Source organism: Brassica napus, chromosome A8 (assembly GCF_020379485.1).
Source record: "Brassica napus cultivar Da-Ae chromosome A8, Da-Ae, whole genome shotgun sequence".
Classification (NCBI taxonomy): Eukaryota; Viridiplantae; Streptophyta; class Magnoliopsida; order Brassicales; family Brassicaceae; genus Brassica; species Brassica napus.
This window is the reverse complement of record NC_063441.1, coordinates 12,112,194-12,134,626: the sequence shown is the minus strand read 5'-3', so window position 1 is coordinate 12,134,626 and position 22,433 is coordinate 12,112,194. Positions and strand designations below refer to the sequence as shown.

General features: G+C 37.2%; 6 protein-coding genes across 10 annotated transcripts; 1 reads left to right on the top strand and 5 right to left on the bottom strand.

Moving 5' to 3' along the window:
* Nucleotides 1–127: 127 nt before the first annotated feature.
* LOC106366988 (CASP-like protein 1B2) lies at nt 128–1,233 on the bottom strand. The gene is made up of 3 exons (XM_013806665.3): nt 867–1,233; nt 654–777; nt 128–561 (listed from the first exon to the last, which is right to left on the bottom strand). Exons 1-3 carry the CDS (start codon nt 1,079–1,081, stop codon nt 301–303), a joined length of 600 nt encoding a protein of 199 aa, XP_013662119.1. The 5' UTR covers nt 1,082–1,233; the 3' UTR covers nt 128–300.
* Nucleotides 1,234–1,334: 101 nt separating this feature from the next.
* On the bottom strand, nt 1,335–3,087 carry LOC106366989 (protein LSD1-like). 4 transcript variants are annotated; one of them, XM_022718096.2, is made up of 7 exons: nt 2,870–3,087; nt 2,582–2,707; nt 2,402–2,521; nt 2,119–2,240; nt 1,951–2,022; nt 1,784–1,855; nt 1,335–1,689 (listed from the first exon to the last, which is right to left on the bottom strand). In XM_022718096.2, the coding sequence occupies exons 2-7, from the start codon at nt 2,703–2,705 to the stop codon at nt 1,648–1,650; spliced, it is 552 nt and encodes a 183-aa protein (XP_022573817.1). In that variant the 5' UTR covers nt 2,706–2,707; nt 2,870–3,087; the 3' UTR covers nt 1,335–1,647. The 4 variants fall into 4 exon arrangements, with proteins under 4 accessions (XP_022573817.1, XP_013662121.1, XP_022573818.1 ...); XM_013806667.3 differs by having other exon boundaries at nt 1,784–1,858; nt 2,870–3,081; XM_022718097.2 differs by having other exon boundaries at nt 2,402–2,512; nt 2,870–3,080.
* Nucleotides 3,088–3,740: 653 nt separating this feature from the next.
* Nucleotides 3,741–6,407, top strand: LOC111215237. Its single transcript, XM_048737466.1, has 5 exons — nt 3,741–3,853; nt 4,083–4,135; nt 4,357–4,502; nt 4,597–5,296; nt 5,386–6,407. Exons 1-5 carry the CDS (start codon nt 3,741–3,743, stop codon nt 6,405–6,407), a joined length of 2,034 nt encoding a protein of 677 aa, XP_048593423.1.
* Nucleotides 6,408–11,545: 5,138 nt separating this feature from the next.
* On the bottom strand, nt 11,546–13,082 carry LOC125576924 (DUF724 domain-containing protein 2-like). Its single transcript, XM_048737465.1, has 5 exons — nt 12,484–13,082; nt 12,304–12,402; nt 11,803–12,222; nt 11,653–11,698; nt 11,546–11,571 (listed from the first exon to the last, which is right to left on the bottom strand). The coding sequence occupies exons 1-5, from the start codon at nt 12,571–12,573 to the stop codon at nt 11,546–11,548; spliced, it is 681 nt and encodes a 226-aa protein (XP_048593422.1). The 5' UTR covers nt 12,574–13,082.
* On the bottom strand, nt 12,748–14,255 carry LOC111215238. The gene is made up of 3 exons (XM_048737464.1): nt 13,380–14,255; nt 12,883–13,296; nt 12,748–12,786 (listed from the first exon to the last, which is right to left on the bottom strand). The coding sequence occupies exons 1-3, from the start codon at nt 14,253–14,255 to the stop codon at nt 12,748–12,750; spliced, it is 1,329 nt and encodes a 442-aa protein (XP_048593421.1).
* Nucleotides 14,256–15,068: 813 nt separating this feature from the next.
* LOC106363082 lies at nt 15,069–21,543 on the bottom strand. Of its 2 annotated transcripts, XM_048738761.1 has the most exons (20): nt 21,115–21,543; nt 20,064–20,927; nt 19,573–19,974; nt 19,374–19,472; nt 19,241–19,288; nt 19,096–19,164; nt 18,933–19,007; nt 18,768–18,836; nt 18,551–18,700; nt 18,389–18,460; nt 18,239–18,310; nt 18,039–18,173; nt 17,872–17,940; nt 17,692–17,778; nt 17,255–17,614; nt 16,743–17,171; nt 16,354–16,607; nt 16,185–16,266; nt 15,677–16,061; nt 15,069–15,580 (listed from the first exon to the last, which is right to left on the bottom strand). In XM_048738761.1, exons 2-20 carry the CDS (start codon nt 20,913–20,915, stop codon nt 15,315–15,317), a joined length of 3,975 nt encoding a protein of 1,324 aa, XP_048594718.1. In that variant the 5' UTR covers nt 20,916–20,927; nt 21,115–21,543; the 3' UTR covers nt 15,069–15,314. The 2 variants fall into 2 exon arrangements, with proteins under 2 accessions (XP_048594718.1, XP_048594719.1); XM_048738762.1 differs by lacking the exons at nt 18,389–18,460; nt 18,551–18,700; nt 18,768–18,836 and having other exon boundaries at nt 20,064–21,543.
* Between the last annotated feature and the right edge of the window lie 890 nt (nt 21,544–22,433).

Here is a 22,433-nt window from a genome sequence, read left to right as displayed (position 1 = left end):
TTGAATATAGATTAGACAAATATTTATTAATTTAAATAAAATTTTTAAAAGAATCGATTCCGCGCTTTGAAAGCGCGGGTCAAAATCTAGTTTGTTTTAAACGACCAAATGATACTCGAATGTGATAAAAAGTGAAATGAAAACTCGTCTCTATACGAAAGTGACAAAACAGAGCAGTGCATAAGACAACATGATAGTTACTTGAGAGACAACATACAAAGTGAGACACACGGACACATAAGTATGCATACATACTGTTGTACTTTTGATCGCGATGTTTTAGCGGACGGTGACGAGTTACTACGGAGAAGCAACAGCCGCGGCGGTGGAGGTGGATGATTTGTTAGAATAGATTGAGAGGCGGGAAATGGAGACGGCGGAGACGAGGAGCATAAGAATGACTCCGGAGAAAGCGGCGATGAGTGCTCCTCTGCCGTGATCGCAGTAAATGGAGAACCTGTCGCAGACTTTGTTCCACTTGGCGTGCTTGTTCCCGTTCTTTCCTAGCTCCGCTATGAACACCGCCGCGTTTGCAGCCGCAGATACCAGAGTTGCGTTTAGCTTTTGTACCAATCAATATACCAAGTCAATTATTATACACATTATTAAACCGGAATAAACCGGATTGGTTCAATCGAGAATGGTCATGTTACCATGTCAAGAATAGCAACTGAGAGGAGACGGAAGCCTTTATATTCAAGTTTCCGACTGAAAATCTGAAGAGCTATCATCAACAAGTTGTGGAAGCTCACCATGGCATTAGCTATAACAAAGAACCTGTAACACATTTTTCCACCAAGAATCATAGTTAATAATAATAATAACAGTCAAAACACAGAGTTCTTAACAAGGTGTTCTGAGCTTACACGAAAGCAGGTGTGTCCTGAAACTTAGCGGTTAGAGTGGCTTTGATAGGAACAGTTCCGATGGTGGCCACAACCAAGGTCTTTGTCTCTTTGTTCAAACCCATTACAATGGCTGCAGCTAAAGTGGCAATGAATGCAAGTATTCTCAGCGCCAAGAGTACTTTCCAGCTCTTTGTGGTCCCACCACCAGCAAACAGAATCTTTTCTCTAGGCATTGTTGATGCAGTGAGTGATCAGAGGAGGGAAGTGATATGAATCTGTGTGCCAAATATGAAAAGAATATTTATATGGAAAGAGTTCTGTCTGATTTATCTAACTCTAATGTTTTTGGAGTGTACTGATTAGGTTTTGGTTGTTGTGAAAAGATTCCCAGATTCCAGTGACTTGCGCTAAGAGCAGTCTTATCTAATCCACCAAAGCTAATATCAGTTTCTTGACATGTTAAAGTTTCATGAAGCAAATCTTATATCACAGAAGAAACATATTTTCAAACCCAAATATTACTGTTTGGTTGGTGTATCAGATTATATTAATACATACATTAACAATGCCACAAATGGCCAATGGAGTGTACAAATCTACAAGTATAAGTGCCAGATCATTGGACAAAATGTAAAACCTTTGTGTGCATCAACTTTGATAAGAAAAAACCCCAAAAGAAAACTCAAACAAGTGATTCTCACTAAGCCTTTTCCTTGGGTTAAAAAGTTGTCAAGAGATATGTAATATGCACAAACCAGAACGCTTGATATGATCTCTTTCAGATCACTCAATTCTTGGGTTATTTTTTGCATGTTGTCACTCCAACCACAACGTTGCTCACCTGCAATTTTGTGTGTTACAACCACATTTTGTCAAACCTTCTTCTAATGTGTAACAAGAAGACCAAAAAGCATACAAAGAGTTCTTAAACTCACCAACTTTCCACTTTCATTAACCGACATTGGGTTTTCTACAACAACGGTTTGTGTCTTAGACGGTGGTGTTGACTGCTGTAAAATGAAAAAAAACGGTCAAAAGAGTAAGTCCCAGTTCTATAAAGAACGAACAGATCTATTACAAGATCATGAATATGATAACTCACAGTGGATGTAGATATAGTCCGGGGAGAGGCTGCTCCATTTTGCATGTTAGGCACCCTTCCATTGCCCATCAGCTGATGAGAAAAGATAAAATCAGAAATCAAATATGACAATACAAAGATCTTTAGGAACTTAACTCAACCATGCAGAAGTGAAACGACTACACTCACATTAACGTTAGTAACGAACTGGCAAACAGCGCATTTAACAGATGATGCACCGTACGGATACATGAGTGTCGTCCGACAGTTCCCACAGTTGATATGCGCAAACTGATTGGATGGTGTTGGTGCTGTCCATTACATAATAAATCAAGCAAGCACAGTTTCAGCAGACAGAACAAACTTAAACACTAGTTACTTATATAGGCCACAAAGATCATCTAAAGAATTTATGGAAGTGATGAAACAAAACAAAAAAAAAGTGTGAAAGACAAATTGATGATATATATACCTGGAACAAGGTTGAGAGTCTGACAGCAAGAGCATCTGACGCTAGTTCCCCCACGGGTATACATAAGCATAGTTCGACAACCACCACATACAATGTGAGCCATGTCCATCCCTGCACGAGCTGTGTGTTCAGACTCTCAGAACTCAACCAAACCAAGACACAACATGCAAAGTTTAATACCATGAGGAGAAGGATGATGAGGGATCATGTTGACAGTGTTGCATAAGGCACAACGAACGTTGGTAGCTCCTCTAGGATAGAGCAATGTGTTTCTACAGCCATGACACACGAGCTGGTCCTGCATCTCTGCCATCATCAAAATAATCAAAATCGCAAACTGCTAACAGAAACCCGAATCCAATTCAAAGCCAGAAAACTTCTGCATCCATTATCAAATTGTAACGAACAAACACGACAGTCTTGAGATTGCAAAATTCAAAAAAAAAAAAAAATGTTTCTTGATCGTACCGATTGGAGAAGATGGGAAGGGAAGATCGAACTCGAGAGCCAATCCAAATTGAGAAATGGACAAATAGGTTTTCGATTTATCTCTTTTTTTTTACGTAATTTTATGCTTTTTGTTTTTACCTGATACCGCAGTCTTAAATCGAAAAAAAACGTGTATTTAATTACCAAACTCTCACGGATTCTCCGTAACAAAAACCAACTTTCCATTAATCTAAATAAACCACAAACTTATACTCCTTTTGTTCCTTAAATTTATATATTCTAGATTTTTCACACATCTTAATAAAACACATTAAATTTACATAGTTTTTTGTATTTATTTTTTTCCATGATTTTAAGCCAATAAAATTTAACTAAGAGAAAATGACACAAAGAACACTAAATGAAGTTTTCCTCCCCAAACTAGCACTCAGGATCAGAATTCACAAAAATAGGTTTCATTAAAGGGGCAATTTACCCTTATGCCCCCTTCTTTAACTAATTTAAAAAACAAATTTGAAATCAATTTGTCGCCGTCCTCGTTTCATCGCTTCTTCTTCTCGTCTCTCCGTCGTCGTCGTCGTCGTCTCTCCGTCGTCGTCTCCCCGTCCTTGTCGTCGTCGTCTCTCCGTCGTCGTCGTCGTCGTCGTCGTCGTCGTCTCTCCGTCGTCGTCTTCGCCTCTCCGTTGATCCGTCGTCGTCGTCTCTCCGTTTATTTTATCGTCGTCGTCGTTTCTCAATTGATCTGTCGTTTCTACGTCTATTCATCTCATTCTCTCTCTCGTGTGTCTGATTTGATTAAGGTTTGAATCATTTCATTTTGTTATACATTATCTAGGTTTTGTTATATATTATTCATTTGTTGATGATTTGAAGTTGATTTTGTAGAACAATGGAAGTTTTGTGCATCTGTGGACAATGGATCTCAAAAGAATCTCTCCAGTGGGAGTTTCTTGTTGATTTGAAGAGGAATGCATCAATCATTTCCATAGAAGAAGATCTACTGTATGAAGATTTGATGAAGATTGTCTCTGAAGATTTTAGTGTTAAAGAGGAAGAAATCAGTTTGAGTTATGGTTTTTCATTGGATATGAAATGTATTATTGAAAGTTTCCCCCCACTCTCGATAGGTAATACTCGTCAGCTCAGAACTTTCATTTCCAAGACTAGAGCATTTGATGGAACCTGTCGTTTGTGTGTTAAGGTTTGTATGATTTTTTCTTAGACTTTTCAGGATATGCTTCATAACCAAGTATTATGCCTTACAGAACTACTTGACTTATGCAGGTTAGTACTGATCCAGTTAGCTGTAACACTCAAGCTTCTGATACATTTGCTTCTACTGTTCCATTGAATGCCAATCCAGCGATTCTTTCTACTGTGCAGAGTGAAAAACAGGTACATTGTCCTTAATTCCCTTTTTCTGTTTGTGTTTGCATGATATGCTTCATAATCAAGTACTATGCCTTACAAAACTACTTGACTTTTGCAGAGTCTTCTATATGAAGGTGTTTCTACAGTTCCTCTGAATGCTCTTCCGGATTTTAGTACTGATTCAGCTAGCTGTAACATTCAAGCTTCTGATACATTTGCTTCTACTGTTCCATTGAATGCCAATCCAGTGATTCTTCCTACTGTGCAGAGTGAAAAACAGGTACATTGTCCCTAATTCCCTTTTTCTGTTTGTGTTTGCATGATATGCTTCATAATCAAGTATTATGCCTTACAGAACTACTTGACTTTTGCAGAGTTTTCTATATGAAGGTGTTTCTACAGTTCCTCTGAATGCTCTTCCGGATTTTAGCCCTGTCCATATTGGACTTTCACCAAACACGAGAGTAGCTGGCGATATTAAGGTGAATAGCTATTTTAAGACAAAGAGAGAGTTGATGTTGAGGATGAAGAAATGGGCTTTAGAGTGGAAGTTTGAGTACAAGACTGTCTCTTCTAACAAGTCAAGAGTGCTTTTGAGTTGTGTTGATGAAAATTGCACGTGGAGGATGCGTGCTATCAAGCTACCTGTTTCAGATTTTTTCGTTGTTAAAAAGTATGTTCATGAGCATACATGCGATACAACACACAGGAAAGCCAACCACAGACAAGCATCTGCAAAGTTGTTGGGTTCTTTGATTTCCAGCAATTATGGAGAAAAAAAGGAAGGTCTCAAACCGAAACAGATCATTGAACAGGTCAGGATGCTGCATGGTGTTCACATCAATTACAAACAAGCTTGGAGAGTGAGAGAAGAAGCTCAGATTTTGGTTAGAGGGACTCCTGAAGACAGCTATTACAATTTGTCTAGGTGGTTGTATAAAATCACAGAAACAAACCCTGGTTCCTTGACTTATCAACATGTTGATGCTGCAGGAAAGTTCAAGTATGCATTTGTGGCTTTTGGTCCATCGATAAGGGGATTTTCATTGATGAGGAGAGTTATTGCAGTAGATGGTACATTTCTGAAGGGAAAATTCAATGGGACTTTATTGGCAGCTTGTGCTCAAGATGGGAATTATCATCTATATCCTCTCGCTTTGCAGTGGTTGACGCAGAAAACGGCGCCTCTTGGAAATGGTTCTTTAGAGGTTTGAGCCAGAAGATCCCGGACGCTTCGGATCTTGTTTTTGTATCAGACAGGGCTAACTCCATTTCTTCAGCGTTGGAGGATGTATATCCCTTATCTCACCATGGAATTTGCAGGATCCATCTGCTCCGCAACATCACTCCTACATATGCGAAGACTGGGTTGCTACCTCTGGTGGAAAGCGCTGCTGATGCCTATACGTGTCACGAGTTCTGGTTAATCTTCAAGGACATAAAGGATAAATGTCCTGAATTGGCTAAGTATCTGGAAGAGTCTGATTTTAGGAAGTGGGCACGAAGCTATGCGCCTGCGAACAGGTATAATATCATGACTACCAACATTGCAGAGTCTCTCAATTCTATGTTGAAGATGCCTCGTGAGTTGCCCATTATCTCTCTCCTTGAAACTATCAGATTGACGATGACCACTTGGTTTTTTGAGCGACGCGAAGCGGCTGCGAAACATAAGCACCTGGTTACTCCAAAAGTTGTTCAGAAATTGGTATCTAGGTTAGGGGCCGCAATGTTGTTGAATGTGTATCAAGTTGATCGAAGCGAGTTTGAGGTGAAGAATGAAACAATGAAGTTTGTTGTTGACTTGGAGAAGCGGCATTGCACATGTAATGTTTTCGACATTGACAAGATCCCCTGCATCCATGCCATCGCTGCTGCTAAGCATATCAAGAGAGATGAAAACCGTTTTGTTGATGCTTCTCACTTGACAGAAACGTGGGCTAAAGCTTATGCTGAAAGCATACATCCTGGTGGAGAGTTGTCAACGTCCACCTATCCAGAGAATATTGATGAACTGTCTTGCCCACCTCCAGCTACCAAAAAGAAAAGTGGACGCCCTCCTACAAAGAGAAAGAGATCCGTTGGCGAGTTTGGGGTTCCTGGATCTAAATCTCAGTCCCACAAGTGCAGCAGATGTGGCACAGGAGGGCACAACAAGATCACATGCCAGAGGCCTATAGGATGAAGTTCTACATTTTTACATTTTTATCGATTATTATTTGGATGTTTGGCTATTTTGATGGTTACATGATATGCACAAGACCATATACATTTTTTCTTTTGGAACCCTATCCTGAATAAGTATGATTTCTTACAACTTTTGTAATATACAACATTATCTTTTGATCTCATTTCAATTTTTAGTTTAAACTTCTTTGCTAGAAAAAAACACAGTAATATTCAACTATTCTGGAATCCCATCCAACTTTTGTAACATCCAACTTTTGTAATATACAATGTATTTATACTATAAATTGTATGGGTAAATTCAATTATGTGGAAGCAACTAACAGATGATTCTCCTCAGCCTAGCGGCTAAACCACGAAACCTATGATACCGAAACATTTGATCGACCCGGGTTCGACTCTCCTACGAGTAATGGGTGATTTTTTTTTTTTTGTTCAAACATATATCTCAGGAATCACATTTGTCGCAATCGGAAGCCCATCCTGAACTATCAAAGATCTTTCCAATGTATTTATACTATAAATTGTATGGGTAAATTCAATTATGTGGAAGCAACTAACAGATGATTCTCCTCAGCCTAGCGGCTAAACCACGAAACCTATGATACCGAAACATTTGATCGACCCGGGTTCGACTCTCCTACGAGTAATGGGTGATTTTTTTTTTTTTGTTCAAACATATATCTCAGGAATCACATTTGTCGCAATCGGAAGCCCATCCTGAACTATCAAAGATCTTTCCAATGTATTTATACTATAAATTGTATGGGTAAATTCAATTATGTGGAAGCAACTAACAGATGATTCTCCTCAGCCTAGCGGCTAAACCACGAAACCTATGATACCGAAACATTTGATCGACCCGGGTTCGACTCTCCTACGAGTAATGGGTGATTTTTTTTTTTTTGTTCAAACATATATCTCAGGAATCACATTTGTCGCAATCGGAAGCCCATCCTGAACTATCAAAGATCTTTCCAATGTATTTATACTATAAATTGTATGGGTAAATTCAATTATGTGGAAGCAACTAACAGATGATTCTCCTCAGCCTAGCGGCTAAACCACGAAACCTATGATACCGAAACATTTGATCGACCCGGGTTCGACTCTCCTACGAGTAATGGGTGATTTTTTTTTTTTTTGTTCAAACATATATCTCAGGAATCACATTTGTCGCAATCGGAAGCCCATCCTGAACTATCAAAGATCTTTCCAATGTATTTATACTATAAATTGTATGGGTAAATTCAATTATGTGGAAGCAACTAACAGATGATTCTCCTCAGCCTAGCGGCTAAACCACGAAACCTATGATACCGAAACATTTGATCGACCCGGGTTCGACTCTCCTACGAGTAATGGGTGATTTTTTTTTTTTTGTTCAAACATATATCTCAGGAATCACATTTGTCGCAATCGGAAGCCCATCCTGAACTATCAAAGATCTTTCCAATGTATTTATACTATAAATTGTATGGGTAAATTCAATTATGTGGAAGCAACTAACAGATGATTCTCCTCAGCCTAGCGGCTAAACCACGAAACCTATGATACCGAAACATTTGATCGACCCGGGTTCGACTCTCCTACGAGTAATGGGTGATTTTTTTTTTTTTGTTCAAACATATATCTCAGGAATCGAAGAGTCTCTTCCAAACGACATCATGTAACTCAGTCACCGAAGAGTTTCTTTTCGTCAAGATTGGGTGTTATATGATTGGTTATTTCAGTAACTGACTTCAATAATCGAAGAGTTCCACAATAATCAAGAGTTTATTTTAACTGACTTCAATAATCGAAGAGTTCCTTTTTGTTCTATAAATATAAGGGACGATATCAGACCTTTTATTCACTCACTTCATTTCGCTTGATATATCCTTTTGCAATACAAGTTAGTTTTCGATTTTTCTCATTTTCCATTCAATTCATGAACTTTTTTCTATTTCTATTTTATCGTAACATCTTAGTTTCGATTTTGTTGCAGGACAAAGTTTCAATGGAAGGAAGTTCAAAGAAGATGATGAAGCGTCCCATAGAGGAGGTTTACGGATGTGATGCCGCCGAAGGTTTCAAGAAGGGGAAGAAGGAAACTGTGGAACATTACAGGGCTCTTCTTCGTTTGTCCAACGAATACAGGCTATCTGAGAATGATTGGAATCTTGCATCCAGCAAAGCAAATTCAATTGCTGTCCAAATCGAGTTGCTTGAAGATATTATCAAAGCTGATGGAAAATTTGATTTAACTGCTGAGTTGGAGAAACTCAAAGAAGAGCACTCGGAAGCGGAAGGAATGCTTGCTGATGTGAAGGTCAAAGTCCCTGATTGGGATAAACTTGGCGAAAGTTGGCTCCATCATGAGTAATTTCATGTTATCGTCTTCTCTTTTTATGTTTTTAAGGACCACATTATGTTTGATTTTCAGTTTTTATTTTAAATGAATAAGCACTTTTGTTTCTCTTGTGTTGTTTCTTCAATTAACAACCTAAATAAAAAACTTGTTCAATGTTTTTCACTATTTTGTAATGGTTTGGCCTAGTGTTCTTATAACTTGGTTATCTGATTTGCTTATTTGTTTTTGGAAAGCCATCCTGAATACATAAAATGATATCCAGATTATATAAATCTATCGTCTGTGAATAAATGAGTTCACATTTACTCTGTTATCGAATAACCAACGTAGCCTAGTGGCAAGCCCTTCTACTCTTAGTGTACCCTTATCACACAATAAGTCGTGTTCGATCCCCGTTGTGTATACTCACATTTTTTTTTGTTTTTAATTAAATATTCAAACGTTATTTTCGTTTTATTGTAGCTTTTGGCAAGTATAAGACCCTTGGTACAACGGCTGCACACTTGGATTAATCTATCGAGAGTTCACGAGTTCAATCAACATCAGATCACATTCTTTTTCATTTTTTTTTTTGTAAACTTTAAAGGAATTTGTTTTTGGAAAGCTATCCTGAATACTTAAAATGATATCCAGATCATATAAATCTATCGTCTGTGAATAAATAAGTTCACATTTACTCTGATATCGAATATCCACCATAGCCTAGTGGCAAGCCCTTCTACTCTTAGTGTACCCTTATCACACAATAAGCCGTGTTCGATTCCCGTTGTGTATATTTTCACTTTTTTCTGTTTTTAATTAAATATTCAAAAGTTACAAGTTATTATCGTTTTATTATATCTTTTGGCAAGTATAACACCCTTGGCACAGCGGCTGCACACTTTGATTCATCTTTCGAGAGTTCACGAGTTCAATCAACATCGGATCACTTTCTTTTTCATTTTTTTTGTAAACTTTAAAGGAATATGCTAGGCTTTGGTGCATTTTGCTTTCTCACTCTTTTTCTGGAAACCCATCCTAAAAGTACCATAAGCATTTGACAATTCATCAATACATCCTAAAAAATTTTTCAATAACAATCTAAATGAAAAAAACGTTAGGGATAATTCATTACAAACTTAAACTTAAACGTTAGGGATAATTAATATCAAAGTAGAAAAACAGTGTAGAAAACAGAACAAATATGACATTTTCACTTCCTTTGACCTTCCTGGAAATCTTTATCCATAAACTGGTCGAAGATCTCACAACATAGCTTGCTTCGTAAGTCCATCGCAGTTTCATCATTTATATTAGCCATGCTCTTCAATCCCAGTGACCTGCATTCCAGCATCTTCACAACAAAAATACCACAGTTGTATGGAAATTTTGTTTTTGGAAGCCCTTCTGCAAACTTAACTTCAAATGGACTGATATCTTCGAAATTAACCTCTTCACCAAGAAGTTCCATCTTTATGGCACTAATCAACACTGTCATAAATACCCAAAATTATACAATAAATCAATCACCAACAGACAACAAAATGAATATGTAAAAATGCATCACAATCACAAGCAGCAAGTGACAAACTTTTATTTTCTAAATTAGCTAATATTTTTACCTGCCAGTTCTTGGATTTTATTAAGAGCACGTTTGATATTTGCTTTTGGAAGACCACAATGGAAGAGTGTGATTGTGTTGTCCATCAATTGTATCTCCACCCCAATATAGTGACAGCTCAACTTATCTTCAATGACACCATATATAACATCAACATCTTCCAGCCATACCTTCTTTGGATGTATTAAACCTTTCACAAGTTCGCCTACACAGCCCTCCAATAACTTTTTTTTTTCTTATGTGGCTTCCTGACAGATTCATAAGCGTATCCAACCACTTCTAAGAAATCGACTGGTACAAAGCATGCTGCTGGAAGATTGTTGTTGCGGAACCAAGCACCTTGCTCAACCCTCTTACAATTTAGCATTTCAAATGCAACATTTATGTGCTGCCAATGTAACAATATAGTTAGAAACTTCATATAGAACTGCTATAACATGGACATCTAGCATAGCTCAACTCAACCTCTTCCTAAACATATGACACAATCAAATAGAAGACAGAACAGAGTGTTGATTACCTCTTTGTTGAGATTTTTTTCTGCATCGTCCATTTTTTGAAAGAACTCTTTTTCAATTTCTTTTCCATTGATATAAAACGGTCTGTAGTTGATAAAATTAACTAGTATCAATCGAAACTTTTACAAAATAAATTAGGAATATTTATGCGAGGACAAAAAGTTGCTTACACACGATATATGCCCCGTAGATCCATCCAGTGTGCAAGCCTTGAAAACCGAGGAAATTCAGGTGTCACAAATGGATCAATTGGAAGGATTACCTCAGGTGTTACAGGTATAGGAGGGTTTCTAGGTCGTATTGGCCTCTTCTCTTCTCGCTGTAGAAAAGGAAGCAAATCTACTGGCTGAGCATTTGCTTTCTTCTTCTTACCAACATGTGGCTTCCCCTTTAATTAAAAATAAAGACAAAAATTCAGGATCGTTTTTATCTTTATACTTGAATGCCTTCCTAATATGAAGTAAAAATATTTTTTATACCTTTTTTGCATGATCGTCTTGACTTGGTTTCACACTCTTACCCTGCTTTACTTCCATCTGTGAAACAAAACCGATATATCAAACTATTGACCTGAACTTCAATTCAAGTGGATCTTATTCATTTTTATTACCTCTTTTGCCATTTTCCCAACAACATCTTCTGATGGACCAGCTGCTTCATTTTTCTTACAAGCGACAGCCTTCCCCTTCCCCTTTTTGAATGACAAAAATTCAGATACATTTATATCTTAATTCCTAGTATGATGTATAAATATTTCATACCTTTTTATCACCATCTCCTTCACTTGGATTCACACTCTGCGTCTGCTCTTCTTCCATCTGAAAATCAATACCGAGATATTAAACAAATGACATTATTTTTCAATTCAAGTGATCCAAGGCATTTGTTTTACCTTTTTTGTCATCTCCCAAACACCATCTACCCATTTTCTTGGTTTTCGAATCTCAGAATGGTGGAAGTAAATTTCTTCTTTAGAATTGTTCAAAGAGACAAAACACGAGCCATCAAACAAAATGACTTTAACTTTTCCAGCGCACCAGGCACCATTGTCGAACGCCTCCACGTCCTGCATTAGCTCATAACTTTTCTTCGCTCCAGATCTCTCAGGTGGTGGTTGAGGACGTATTCTGTCAATTGATACACGTGTCTCAACACTCCTTTTCCTCTTCTTTTCGTCCAGAGACGGGACGAAGTACTCAACTTTCACCATCTCAACCCCATCAACCAAATATGTTGCCAACACATTTCCTGGATACCATTTATGACAAGTATTGTCATCTTGTGATGAAATCTCCACATTTGCTCCGATCTCAAAGGGATTTTGAACTCTGCTTTCTACATCCTGTGATGGTTTAGATTCAAGGATATCCAGTCATTTTGATAGTTGCTGAGTATTTATTAAAGGTTTTAATGAAAGTAATACCTTATTTTGCTCTGTTAAAAGATTTCTGCGAGCTCGGGTATTTGGCTGTGTGTCGGAAATGTTTGGTGAAATGATCTCATTCATAAGCTCGTGAGTCTCCTGAATTCAGGAATGGTTGAATGAACACGTACAAGGGCTTCCAAAAATTACTTGAAAAGTCCAATTTTTTAAAGAAGGTACCTGCTGCGTCTGAATTGGAGTAAGGACTGGAGTCTCAATATTCTGTTGAGCTATTGGAGAACCAGGTGTCTCTTTCGTGATCTCATTCATAGGCTCTCGTGTATCCTGATGTCAGGAATGGGATTATGAACACGTACCAAATTCATAATTTTATAAATACCAACAGTTTTCAAAATTATACTTGCCTCATTGTTAAGTTGTTCATCTGCTTGATCTGCATTGGCTTCACCTTGTCTGGAAGCCGTCTCATGAAATGGAGTTGTGTCAGTCTGTGCAAGTACAACAAAAATTAGGAAGGCAAGCCTAAATATGTATAACATCTTCCAAAATTACTTGACAACTCAAAACTGAATCAAGAACTAGATAAACATTAATTTTAATTTCCGAAAAAAAAGTTACCTCATTGTTTGGAGTTTCATATGAAGTAACTCTTTGTAGTTTCTCTAGGTTTGTCACACGTTCTTTAATCTGTTTCCTGTCTTTTTCAATCAAACACAAACGATCGTTCATGATCCTTAAATTATCTCCCACCATCTCGCTGATTCTGTTGATCTTTGATTCCAAAGACTCCTCCTGATACGAAGTAGAAGCTTGACTCATCCCTCCATTCCCAAACAGTAAAGATGCTCTTCTTATTTCTTCATTAGCACCGTATAGGTCTACTGACATGTTTCGCCAATCTCTAATTTTAAACTTATAACCTCTCTTGGATAAATCGGCCATGTCATCCAGATCTTTATTAGCTTCGTCTCCCATGCAAACATCATCTTCTGGATCATTAGAAATAGGAGGTAGGATGCATGTGACCTTAAGCTGAAACCATAAAAATAATTAGCTTTTAAATGGAGAATCATAAGGCAAAACAGAAACAAGAAAAAAATAATGTAAAAACTTACATGATCTTTGATTTCAATTAGGAGAACATCTATCAGCTGTGGAGAAGCTATTTGAAGGTACTTCTCACACAAAAATATTGGGGTAGACGGTTGAACGCTCAGAATAGGAACAACTTGACTGAATGCATACTGTAGCAAAGGTACTGACTCAAGTATCCATATAAGAAATGCCATAGGGAACCCTTGCAAATCATAATTGTTTTTGTCGAGGCTTTTGTCGACAGCTCTCTGAAGTGATTTTAACAGCAAATTATAAGCTGTTCTCCCCCATGGGTATGTCATCAAGACATCCATATCCTGCGCTATTTTCACATAATCCAAAGTAAAAGTTGTGCCACCGTCGAGAAGGCTCTTCTGTAGTAGTATGCTCTCAATCAGGAGGAGCATTGCAAGGCAGAATCTCTCATCAGAAGCATCTTCTCTTGTGTTTCTGAGCTGCTTCTCCACGTCCTTTACTGTATGAGTACGCCCTTTTAGGAAGTCCCACTTAAATTTCTCGGTTCCCTCTCGTGGTTCTCTTGCTTCACCACTACATTTCAAACCAGTCACCATGTGGAATTCTCTTATAGAGAACCTCATTGGCTGAGCACCAAAATGGAACCATGCTTCGTGTCTCTTCACTGTCTTGATGCTTTTGGTGAGAACTGCGTGCACTATCTTAGCTGATAATTTCAAAGACCTCTCTCCAAGCTTGATCACCGGTCCCAAAAACGTCCCTCTTATTCTGTTGAACTCATCATTTCCTAGAATTTCCTTAACAGTTTTGATATAAGCAACTATCGAGTGTTGGTTTATCGATATCGTCTTCTCTGGCTCTGATCCAATCGGATACCTCAGCTCAGGCAGTGCTAGTCTTAATGGTAATGGATCTCCCATCTTGTTTCTATCCTGCGTAAACAAGAAAAATTTTATTTGTCTAAATTAATTAAAATCCAATTTTCAGGAAGGGTTTCCTGAAAAAAATACAAATCCTTCCCGAAGTCTATACACATGCTTTCACATGAACTAGAATTCTACGAATCATATTAGGTTAAAACGAGCAAGTCTATACACAAGCAAAAAACAGGAGACCAATCTCTCAGAAAGAAAACACACATAAGGTTGAATCTGCAACATACCTTCAAGAGATAGAGCTCTAGAAATGGTTTTTCTCGGAGAATAGAGAGAGCTCGCGTAAAAGATCGAGAGAGAGAGAGTTCTGGAGATGGGTTTTCGTCGGAGATCGAGAGATATGGAGATGAGAGAGAGATTCGAGAGGCGGAGACGAGTGAGATTCGAGAAGTTTGAAACGGCGAGAGTGTTGAGACGGCAAGAGTTTTGTTTTTTTTCAATCGAAATGTATTGTTTTGGAAACCTATCCTATATTAATTGGGTTAAGTATGCTTATGTAATATTCTTTAACAGATGATTCTCCTCAGACCAGCGGTTAAACCAAGGCTTTTTATAACTCAAAAGTCTCTCTATCCCCGGGTTCGATATGTGGTGGATTCAAAATCTATTTTAATTCTTTTTTGTGTTACAGTTTGGAGTTAAATAAAATTAAATGTAATCCATAACAGATGATTCTTCTTGGCCTAGTGGCTAAACTCCCACACTATCCAAATACGCAGACTCTCTCCCTCTGGGTTCGATCCTTTGTGGTTCTAAATTTTTGTTGTCTGTAAACATCACAATTTTAAGCTTACCATATACATGTCCAATCCTTAGTATATAATCTCATTTCATTCTTTTTTACATTTGAAACACTTAACTTTTTTTCTGGAAACCCATCCAGAAACAATATTTTAACCTTCCAAGATATATGATACCCAAATAAAATACTTGATATCCTTCCAATCTTTCTTATGTAACCAGACGCCAACAACATAACAAAATAAACAGTCATAACTAAAACCGAGTCTTAACTAAAACAAAAAATGTTTTCATGCATCATTCTCATTTCCCAAAGCTCTCATCCACAAATTGGTTGAAGATCTCACAAGACAAGGTTCTCCTTAGCTCCAATGCATTGTCATCATTAATCTTTGTCATGTCTCCTATCTTCAATGACTGGCACTCCAGAATCTTGACAAGAAATATCCCACAGTTGAAAGGATGTTTTGTCTTGGGTAAACCTTGTGCCTGCTCAATCTCAAATGGAATCATCTTCACCTTATCTACCTCATCACCAGAAGATTCCACCAGCAGATTAGAAATCAACACTGTCATATTTAAAAATCAATATCAAGATAGAATCAGTTGAATATTTCAAACCAAGAAACAGATGAATACATCAAATACAGATTGTTTATACATACCTGCCAACTTTTTCACTTGAGGAATATCAATGCTGTTGCTTTCCTTTTGAAAACAATCATATACTGTGATTCTTTTCTTCTTCAAATGAATTTCCATCCCAATCCAGACATTGCTTTTTTTTCCAAGAGTAATCCCATACACAACATCAACATCTTCTCCCCATGTCTTCTCTGGATATACCTTCCCTCTCACAGTATCTTTAAATAAATCGTTGAAAATCTTTTTACCTTTGACCTTTTCTTTCTTGTAAGCCAAATCATCAGAGAGCAAGCAATGCAAGAACTCCATAGGTAGGAAGCACGCCTTTGGAATCTTGTAGTTGTGGAACCAAGCAGCATTCTCATTTCTTCTGCAATTTAGCATTGCAAAGGCTCCATCAATGTGCTGCAAAAAAAAAGGCAAACATTATCTAATTTGTTACTATATAATTTCCTGAAACTAAACAAATCCTTCCTGAATTTTTTTTTAAAAAAAAGCTCAAGGCAAGAACATATGTAAACAAATTACCTCTTTCTTAAGGTCCTTTTTTGCATTTTCCATGCTTTGAAAGAAAGATTTCCTTATCTTATTATCATTGATTGATAGGGACCTGCAGTCGATTAAAGATTCAAAGGAATTACCAAACCTCTTATACATAAATATAAGAATATATAGACAAGGACAGAAACATGCTTACGTTTCATGCATGCCGGGCTTTAATGTCATCCAATTTTGAAGCCTTGAAAGCTTATGTTCCGCAGGAGTTGAAAACGGATCAACTGCAGGTATAATCTCAGGTATTACAGTTAAAGCCGGATTTCTGTCAGACTTGAATGGAGTTTTTGTGTCTCTAGATCGTTTAGGCACCCTCTCGCTCCTTCTTAGGAAAACATTATCCATTCCTGAATTTTGTGATGAGGCAGCAGCTTTCCTTTTCTTATCAGGCTTCACCTTTAATCAAACAATAGACACCAAGCAAAATATTATCAAATTTGTTGCAATCGGAATTTCTGGAAACCATTCCTGAAACTAAAATGTATGTATATCAAACAATTCACGTGAAGTATAATTCTAGTTATGATTTACCTTATCTGCCATCTTCCAGACTCCATCTTTCCATTCTCTATGAATTCGCAAATCTGAATGTTTGAATAGAATAGTTTCCATAGAAGTATAGAGACACACCGAGTATGTGTTATCACCAAGTACCATGCTAATTTGTCCGCTGCTCCAGCCATTGTTGTAGAAGGCTTCTACCTTATCCATCATCTCAAAGGATTTTTGGTCACTAGTTGGTGTTGCAGGACGTATTTTGTCAGCCGTGATAGTATCCTGAAGTTTCTGAAGTCTATGTTGGTCTGTGAAGAGTGTCGTGTACTCAACTGTCAGCTCCTCTAGTCCTTCACACAGTTTAAGATCAACAACCTTTCCTGGATACCATATTTCGTCATCAGTAGACAAAATTTCAACCTCTGCGCCTATTTGAAAGTGAGCTAGAAGCCTGCTTACTTCAACCTATTAAAAATGAAGATTCAGTAACATCAGCGGTTTTAAATTGTTAGAATAATAATTAAAGATCAAATATACTCGATGCATACCTCGTTTTTTTCTGAAAAATCTATAGCACTTGTCTGAAGATGCTCTGTTTGCTGAGTAATAGGCGGCATCTTCGAAACATATGTGGAAACTAGCTCAGTAGTAGGTTCTGTAGTATCCTTGAGATTTTCTTCTGCTTGATTCTGCTCTGATGGTGTCTCATCGGATTGATCTCCCTCACTTGTCTGAAGGTGCTGTGTTTGCGGAGTAAGAGGCTGTGTCTTCGAAACATCTGTGGAAACTAGCTCAGTAGTAGGTTCTGTAGTATCCTTGAGATATTCTTCCGCTTGATTCTTTCTGCTTGATTGTGAATGCTCTCCTTCACTTGTAGAAAAATATTGGGTCGCAGTTTCTGTCTCACTCTATAAGACAAAAGTAAATGGTAAGAGTTAGTTGAATAGAAAAATATTACCTAAACATTTTAAATATTTCTTCTTACCAAAGCATTCTTATTTTCTTCAATAACTAGTGCAATTAGTGAAGACAATGGAGAGGAGGGTCTGTAATGCACAGCATGTGTATCCTCCTGTAATAACAGTAAAATAAAAGAGGTAGTTATGAAGAAGTTTCTACAATTTAAAATTCAAGTTGTACTTATGAAAGACATTTCTATGCTTACCTTTTTATTGTTTGCTGAAATGATCTCAGTCAATGGCTGTGTAGCCTCATACGTTTCCTCTGTTACCGTCTGCAAAAAAAACAAAAAAAAGTCAGGTAGGGGATCAAAAACACGTACAAAAGCTTTCAAACATTACTTGAAATCTCCAAGATTTTTTGAACATTTACCTGCTGTTTCTGAATTGGAGTAAAAACTTGAGCCTCAATACTCTTTGGAGATATTGGAGAAGAAGGTGTCTCATTCATTTCCAGTGTTTCTTTTTGCAAAACTTGAGTCTGAGCAGCAGGTGACTCAATCACAATCTGCAAAAAATATCAGGAAAGGCCATCATGAATACATTCAATTATAATTCTAGAGTAAATATTACCTCATCATCTGGTTTTCCTTCTCCTTGATTAGTTTTGGGTGGCGTTTCATCAGTAGAGGTTTGTGTTTCCCTCTGCCAAAAATTAGAAAGGTCTATATATGTAAATCACCCAAAACTAATTGTAAACTCCAACTGTCATTGAGCATATACCTCTTTTGTCAGATTAGGAGTAAAAACTTGAGTATCAAGGGCAGGCGTGTCATCCGATGGCTCTCTCTCAATCTGTAAAAATTATCACGAAGTCAATCCAGAGTACGTTCTAAAGCTTTCAAACATTAACTTAAAAATCCAAGATTTTTTTTGACCATGTACCTGCTGAGTCTGACTTGGAGTATAAACGGGAGTTTCAATACTCTTTGGAGCTATTGGAGAAGAAGGTGTCTCATTCATTTCTACTGTTTCTTTCTGCAAAACTTGACTCTGACTAGCAGGTGACTCACTTGTTAATTTCTCTCTCACAATCTGCAAAAAAATATCAGGAATGGCCATCATGAATACATTCAACTATAATTTCTAGAATAAATATTACCTCATCATCTGGTTTTCCATCTTGATTAGGATTGGATGGCCTCTCACCGGTAGACGTTTCTGTTTCTTTCTGTCAAAAATCAGAAAAGCCTTTATATGTAAAAAAAAATCACCCAAAACTAATTTGTAAACTCCAACTGTGAAAACAATATCATTGAGCATATACCTCTTTTGTCAGATTAGGAGAGAATACTTGAGTATCAAGGGCAGGAGTTTCATCATCTGATTCATTCATTGTGTCCTGCAAAAATCAAGAATGCATTCTAGAATATGTACAAAAGCTTCCAAATATTACTTCAAAACTCAACAATATTTTATTGGTTACATACCTCATTTGTCAAATTAGGCTGTTGAGACATTGGAGATAAAGGCGTCTCACTCGATGATTGCGTGTAATCCTGCAAAAATCAGGAAGGCATTCAGGATTTTGTACAAGAATTTCCAAATATTTTCTTAAAATTTTTGAGCATATACCTCATTTTGTTGAGACTTTGGAGATGCAGCTGATTCAATCATTGTCTCCTGCAAAAATCAGGAATGCATTCAAGAAGTACAAAAGCTTTCCAAATATTACTTCAAAACTCAACAATATTTATTGGTTACATACCTCATGTGTCAAATTAGGCTGTTGAGACATTGGAGATAAAGGTGTCTCACTCGATGGTTGCGTGTGAGACATTGGAGATAAAGGTGTCCCACTGGATCGCTGTTTGTCAAATATTAGGAAGGCATTCAAGAATATGTACAAGATCTTCCAAAAAATACTTGAAAATGCAAATGTAAAAGAAGATGTTTTGAGAATTTACCTTTTGTGTCACGTTAGTGGGAAAAACATTGCTGTTTCCTTCCAACTCTGACACACGAGCTCTAAGATGTATGTTTTCTTCTTCCAGTAATGACATTCGATCCTTCATGCTCTTCAGATTCTCCTCCATTACCGTGATGATCCTGTTCACTTTTTCATTTACTGAATCCTCATCAATCGGAGTAGAAGCTTGGCCAGTCTCCTTATTTGCCATCATTTGAATAAGAGCATCCAATGTGTCAAATGTGTCTACACACCTATTTTCCCAGTCATCGGCTGTAATCTTGTACCCTTTCTTTGTTACATCTTTCACTGTTTCCAACTCGTCACTATATTTGTCTTCAATGGAGATATCATCTTCTGGATCATGAGGAATAGAAGGTAGTATGCAATGGACCTTCAGCTGAGAATATTTCAAAAAAAGACCAATGAGAAACATATTAAAAAGAAAAAGCCAAATAAACTGAGAAACATATACTTGGAAAAGCTTACCTTTGTATCAGCTTCAACCTGTAAAACCCTATCAAGTGATGGATTCTCTATCTCAGTGTATTTTTCACACAAGTAAGTCGGCCCAGGAACCTCAACTGTTGGTACACACTTACTGAACTTATTCCTTAGCAAAGGAATCGACTCTAGTATCCAAAGAAGGAATACTAGAGGATAACCTTGCAACTCAAATTTGGATTTATTCTCCAAATGATTCGCGACAGCGTTTTGAATTGACTTCAGGAGCACAATGTAAGCCTCTTTTCCCCATGGATATGTCATATCCTGTGCATTTTTCGCATATTCCAAAGGAAAACTCCCTCCTTTGCTCTTCCGCAATAATATGCTCTCTACCAGGATGAGCATTGCGAGGCATATTCTCTCCTCAGAAGCATCTTCTCTTGTGTTTCTGAGCTGGTCCACCACGTCACTTAACTTATGACTACGCCCCTTTAGCAATTCCCAATTAAATCTCTCGGTTTCCCTTCGTGGTCCTTCTAATGCACCACTACATTTCAAGCCTGTCATCATATGAAATTCTCTTATAGAGAACCTCATTGGCTGCGCACCGAAATGGAACCAGGCTTCATTCTCCTTGACAGAAACGATGCTTCTAGTGAGAATGGCGTAGACTATCTTTGCTGATAACTTCAATCCTCTCTCACTGAGCTTCATTACAGGTCCCAGAAATGATCCTCGGACTCTTATCATCTCATCTGGTTTTAGGATGCTTTTGACAATAGAGATATAATCTGAACCAGAGTATTGGTTGATTGCTGACTTTTCTTTTGGCTGTGAACCAATAGGATACTTCAGCTCTGGCAGTGCTAGTTTTAGAGGTACTGAATCTCCCATCTTGTTTCTATCCTGCGTAAACAAGGAAAAAAAAAATTTCAAACTTTTCTGGAAGGCTTTCCTGAAATAACACAAATACAAAACAACACAAAAGTCTTCATTTGCTTCGCTTGTTAATAAGAACGAGTAACACACAAATCAAAATCAAAACGCAAGCTTCCCAAATTTTAATTCAAAAACCCTAATTTTAAAAAGTTACCGATTTTGAGAGTAGAGAGTGTGACGCTGATGATTAGATAGCCGGAGAAGATGATTAGCGAGCCGGAGAAGACGATTAGCGAGCCGGAGAAGATGATTCCCGAGCCGGAGACTTCGATTCCCGAGTCGGAGAAGATGATTCCCGAGCCGGAGACGACGATTCCCGAGTCGGAGAAGATGATTCCCGAGCCGGAGACGACGATTCCCGAGTCGGAGACGACAGTGCCGGTGAGGGTGAAGATTCCCGAGAGGAGCCGGAGAAGATTCGCGATCGAATGAAATGAAATGTTTTTTTTTTCTATTCTTATAACAAAGGGTATAAAGGTAAATTACCCCTTTAATGAAACCTATTTTTGTGACTTCTAATCCTGAGTGCTAGTTTGGGAAGGAAAACTTCAAAAGGTGCTATTATTGACAATTGCCCTTTAACTAATGCAACTAAATTTTTTGAAGTTTACAAATTAGTTAATAAAATATGCATTAAAAAAATAAAAATTGGATTTTTTGAAATAAATTTTTTCTCTAAAATATGTAATTTTAAGAAAGGGAGAGAATCCTATTTATCAAGCCATATTAGATACACTTTTACCAATTTAATCTACCTACTCACCGTTAAATGTTAACGTGTTGCTTTAGAAACGTAACAGAAACCTAAAAATCCAAATTGTTACTTTCAATCCACTACCAACTGAAAATTTTGAACTCATGTTATTATTTTTAACTGGAAAATCGTTCTTATTATTTTATTTACTTTCCTACAATTCAGGGTATAGTTAGTAAATAAAACTCAGTTCCACTTTGAAAAAATTCAGAAAAGGAGTAATAATACATAGCACTATTTTTTAAATATTTTTAATAGATTTACTTGATCTGTTTTTTTTTTATATTATTAGATGATATACCCGTAATGAATATGTCTATTTTGTTCTATTTTGAAGATGATCAATAACTAAAAATATTGAACGGTGATTAGATGGCAAATTAAGTTGACCAAAAATATATTTAATATGGCTGAGTCAAATTAAATTTACGATTTATTTGGAATAATGAAAAGTTTGTATTTATTTGGGAGAATTTGTGAAAGTTTGGTATTTAAATACCCGTTTTTTCATTATAATCTGAACGTAACGATTTGATTCCGCTAACTACTAAACTAGTGGTGGTAGTCTAATGACACTTAAAGTGAATAAACTCAATACAGCGAACCTTGGTTCGAATCCCGCTGATATGAGCTATTGTTTTCGATTCATTTGAATGCTCAAGAGAGAAGGTCTATCTGTGGACTGTACATTCACTTGGAGATTAGGTCTGTGTATTTAA

What these genes read in the sequence shown, in the direction of transcription:
- LOC106366989 (XM_013806667.3), bottom strand. Translation starts at nt 2,705, where the DNA reads ATGCAGGACCAGCTCGTGTGTCATGGCTGTAGAAACACATTGCTCTAT. An exon ending in TCATCATCCTTCTCCTCATG is followed by an intron (nt 2,522 to 2,581) that starts GTATTAAACTTT and finishes CTGAACACACAG; the next exon opens with CTCGTGCAGGGATGGACATG. An exon ending in AGTTCGTTACTAACGTTAAT is followed by an intron (nt 2,023 to 2,118) that starts GTGAGTGTAGTC and finishes TTTTCTCATCAG; the next exon opens with CTGATGGGCAATGGAAGGGT.
- LOC125576924 (XM_048737465.1), bottom strand. Translation starts at nt 12,573, where the DNA reads ATGAATGAGATCACGAAAGAGACACCTGGTTCTCCAATAGCTCAACAG. An exon ending in TTCGAAAACCAAGAAAATGG is followed by an intron (nt 11,699 to 11,802) that starts GTAGATGGTGTT and finishes ATTGATTTTCAG; the next exon opens with ATGGAAGAAGAGCAGACGCA. An exon ending in GAATCCAAGTGAAGGAGATG is followed by an intron (nt 11,572 to 11,652) that starts GTGATAAAAAGG and finishes TCATTCAAAAAG; the next exon opens with GGGAAGGGGAAGGCTGTCGC.
- LOC111215238 (XM_048737464.1), bottom strand. Translation starts at nt 14,255, where the DNA reads ATGGGAGATCCATTACCATTAAGACTAGCACTGCCTGAGCTGAGGTAT. An exon ending in TAATTGAAATCAAAGATCAT is followed by an intron (nt 13,297 to 13,379) that starts GTAAGTTTTTAC and finishes TTATGGTTTCAG; the next exon opens with CTTAAGGTCACATGCATCCT. An exon ending in ATGAAACTCCAAACAATGAG is followed by an intron (nt 12,787 to 12,882) that starts GTAACTTTTTTT and finishes ATACATATTTAG; the next exon opens with GCTTGCCTTCCTAATTTTTG.
- LOC106366988 (XM_013806665.3), bottom strand. Translation starts at nt 1,081, where the DNA reads ATGCCTAGAGAAAAGATTCTGTTTGCTGGTGGTGGGACCACAAAGAGC. An exon ending in CAGGACACACCTGCTTTCGT is followed by an intron (nt 778 to 866) that starts GTAAGCTCAGAA and finishes AATGTGTTACAG; the next exon opens with GTTCTTTGTTATAGCTAATG. An exon ending in CAGTTGCTATTCTTGACATG is followed by an intron (nt 562 to 653) that starts GTAACATGACCA and finishes TTGGTACAAAAG; the next exon opens with CTAAACGCAACTCTGGTATC.
- LOC111215237 (XM_048737466.1), top strand. Translation starts at nt 3,741, where the DNA reads ATGGAAGTTTTGTGCATCTGTGGACAATGGATCTCAAAAGAATCTCTC. An exon ending in TCCATAGAAGAAGATCTACT is followed by an intron (nt 3,854 to 4,082) that starts GTATGAAGATTT and finishes TAGACTTTTCAG; the next exon opens with GATATGCTTCATAACCAAGT. An exon ending in GAGAGTTATTGCAGTAGATG is followed by an intron (nt 5,297 to 5,385) that starts GTACATTTCTGA and finishes CTCGCTTTGCAG; the next exon opens with TGGTTGACGCAGAAAACGGC.
- LOC106363082 (XM_048738761.1), bottom strand. Translation starts at nt 20,915, where the DNA reads ATGGGAGATTCAGTACCTCTAAAACTAGCACTGCCAGAGCTGAAGTAT. An exon ending in AGCCTAATTTGACAAATGAG is followed by an intron (nt 19,008 to 19,095) that starts GTATGTAACCAA and finishes TGATTTTTGCAG; the next exon opens with GACACAATGAATGAATCAGA. An exon ending in TTTCAGCAAACAATAAAAAG is followed by an intron (nt 17,779 to 17,871) that starts GTAAGCATAGAA and finishes CTGTTATTACAG; the next exon opens with GAGGATACACATGCTGTGCA.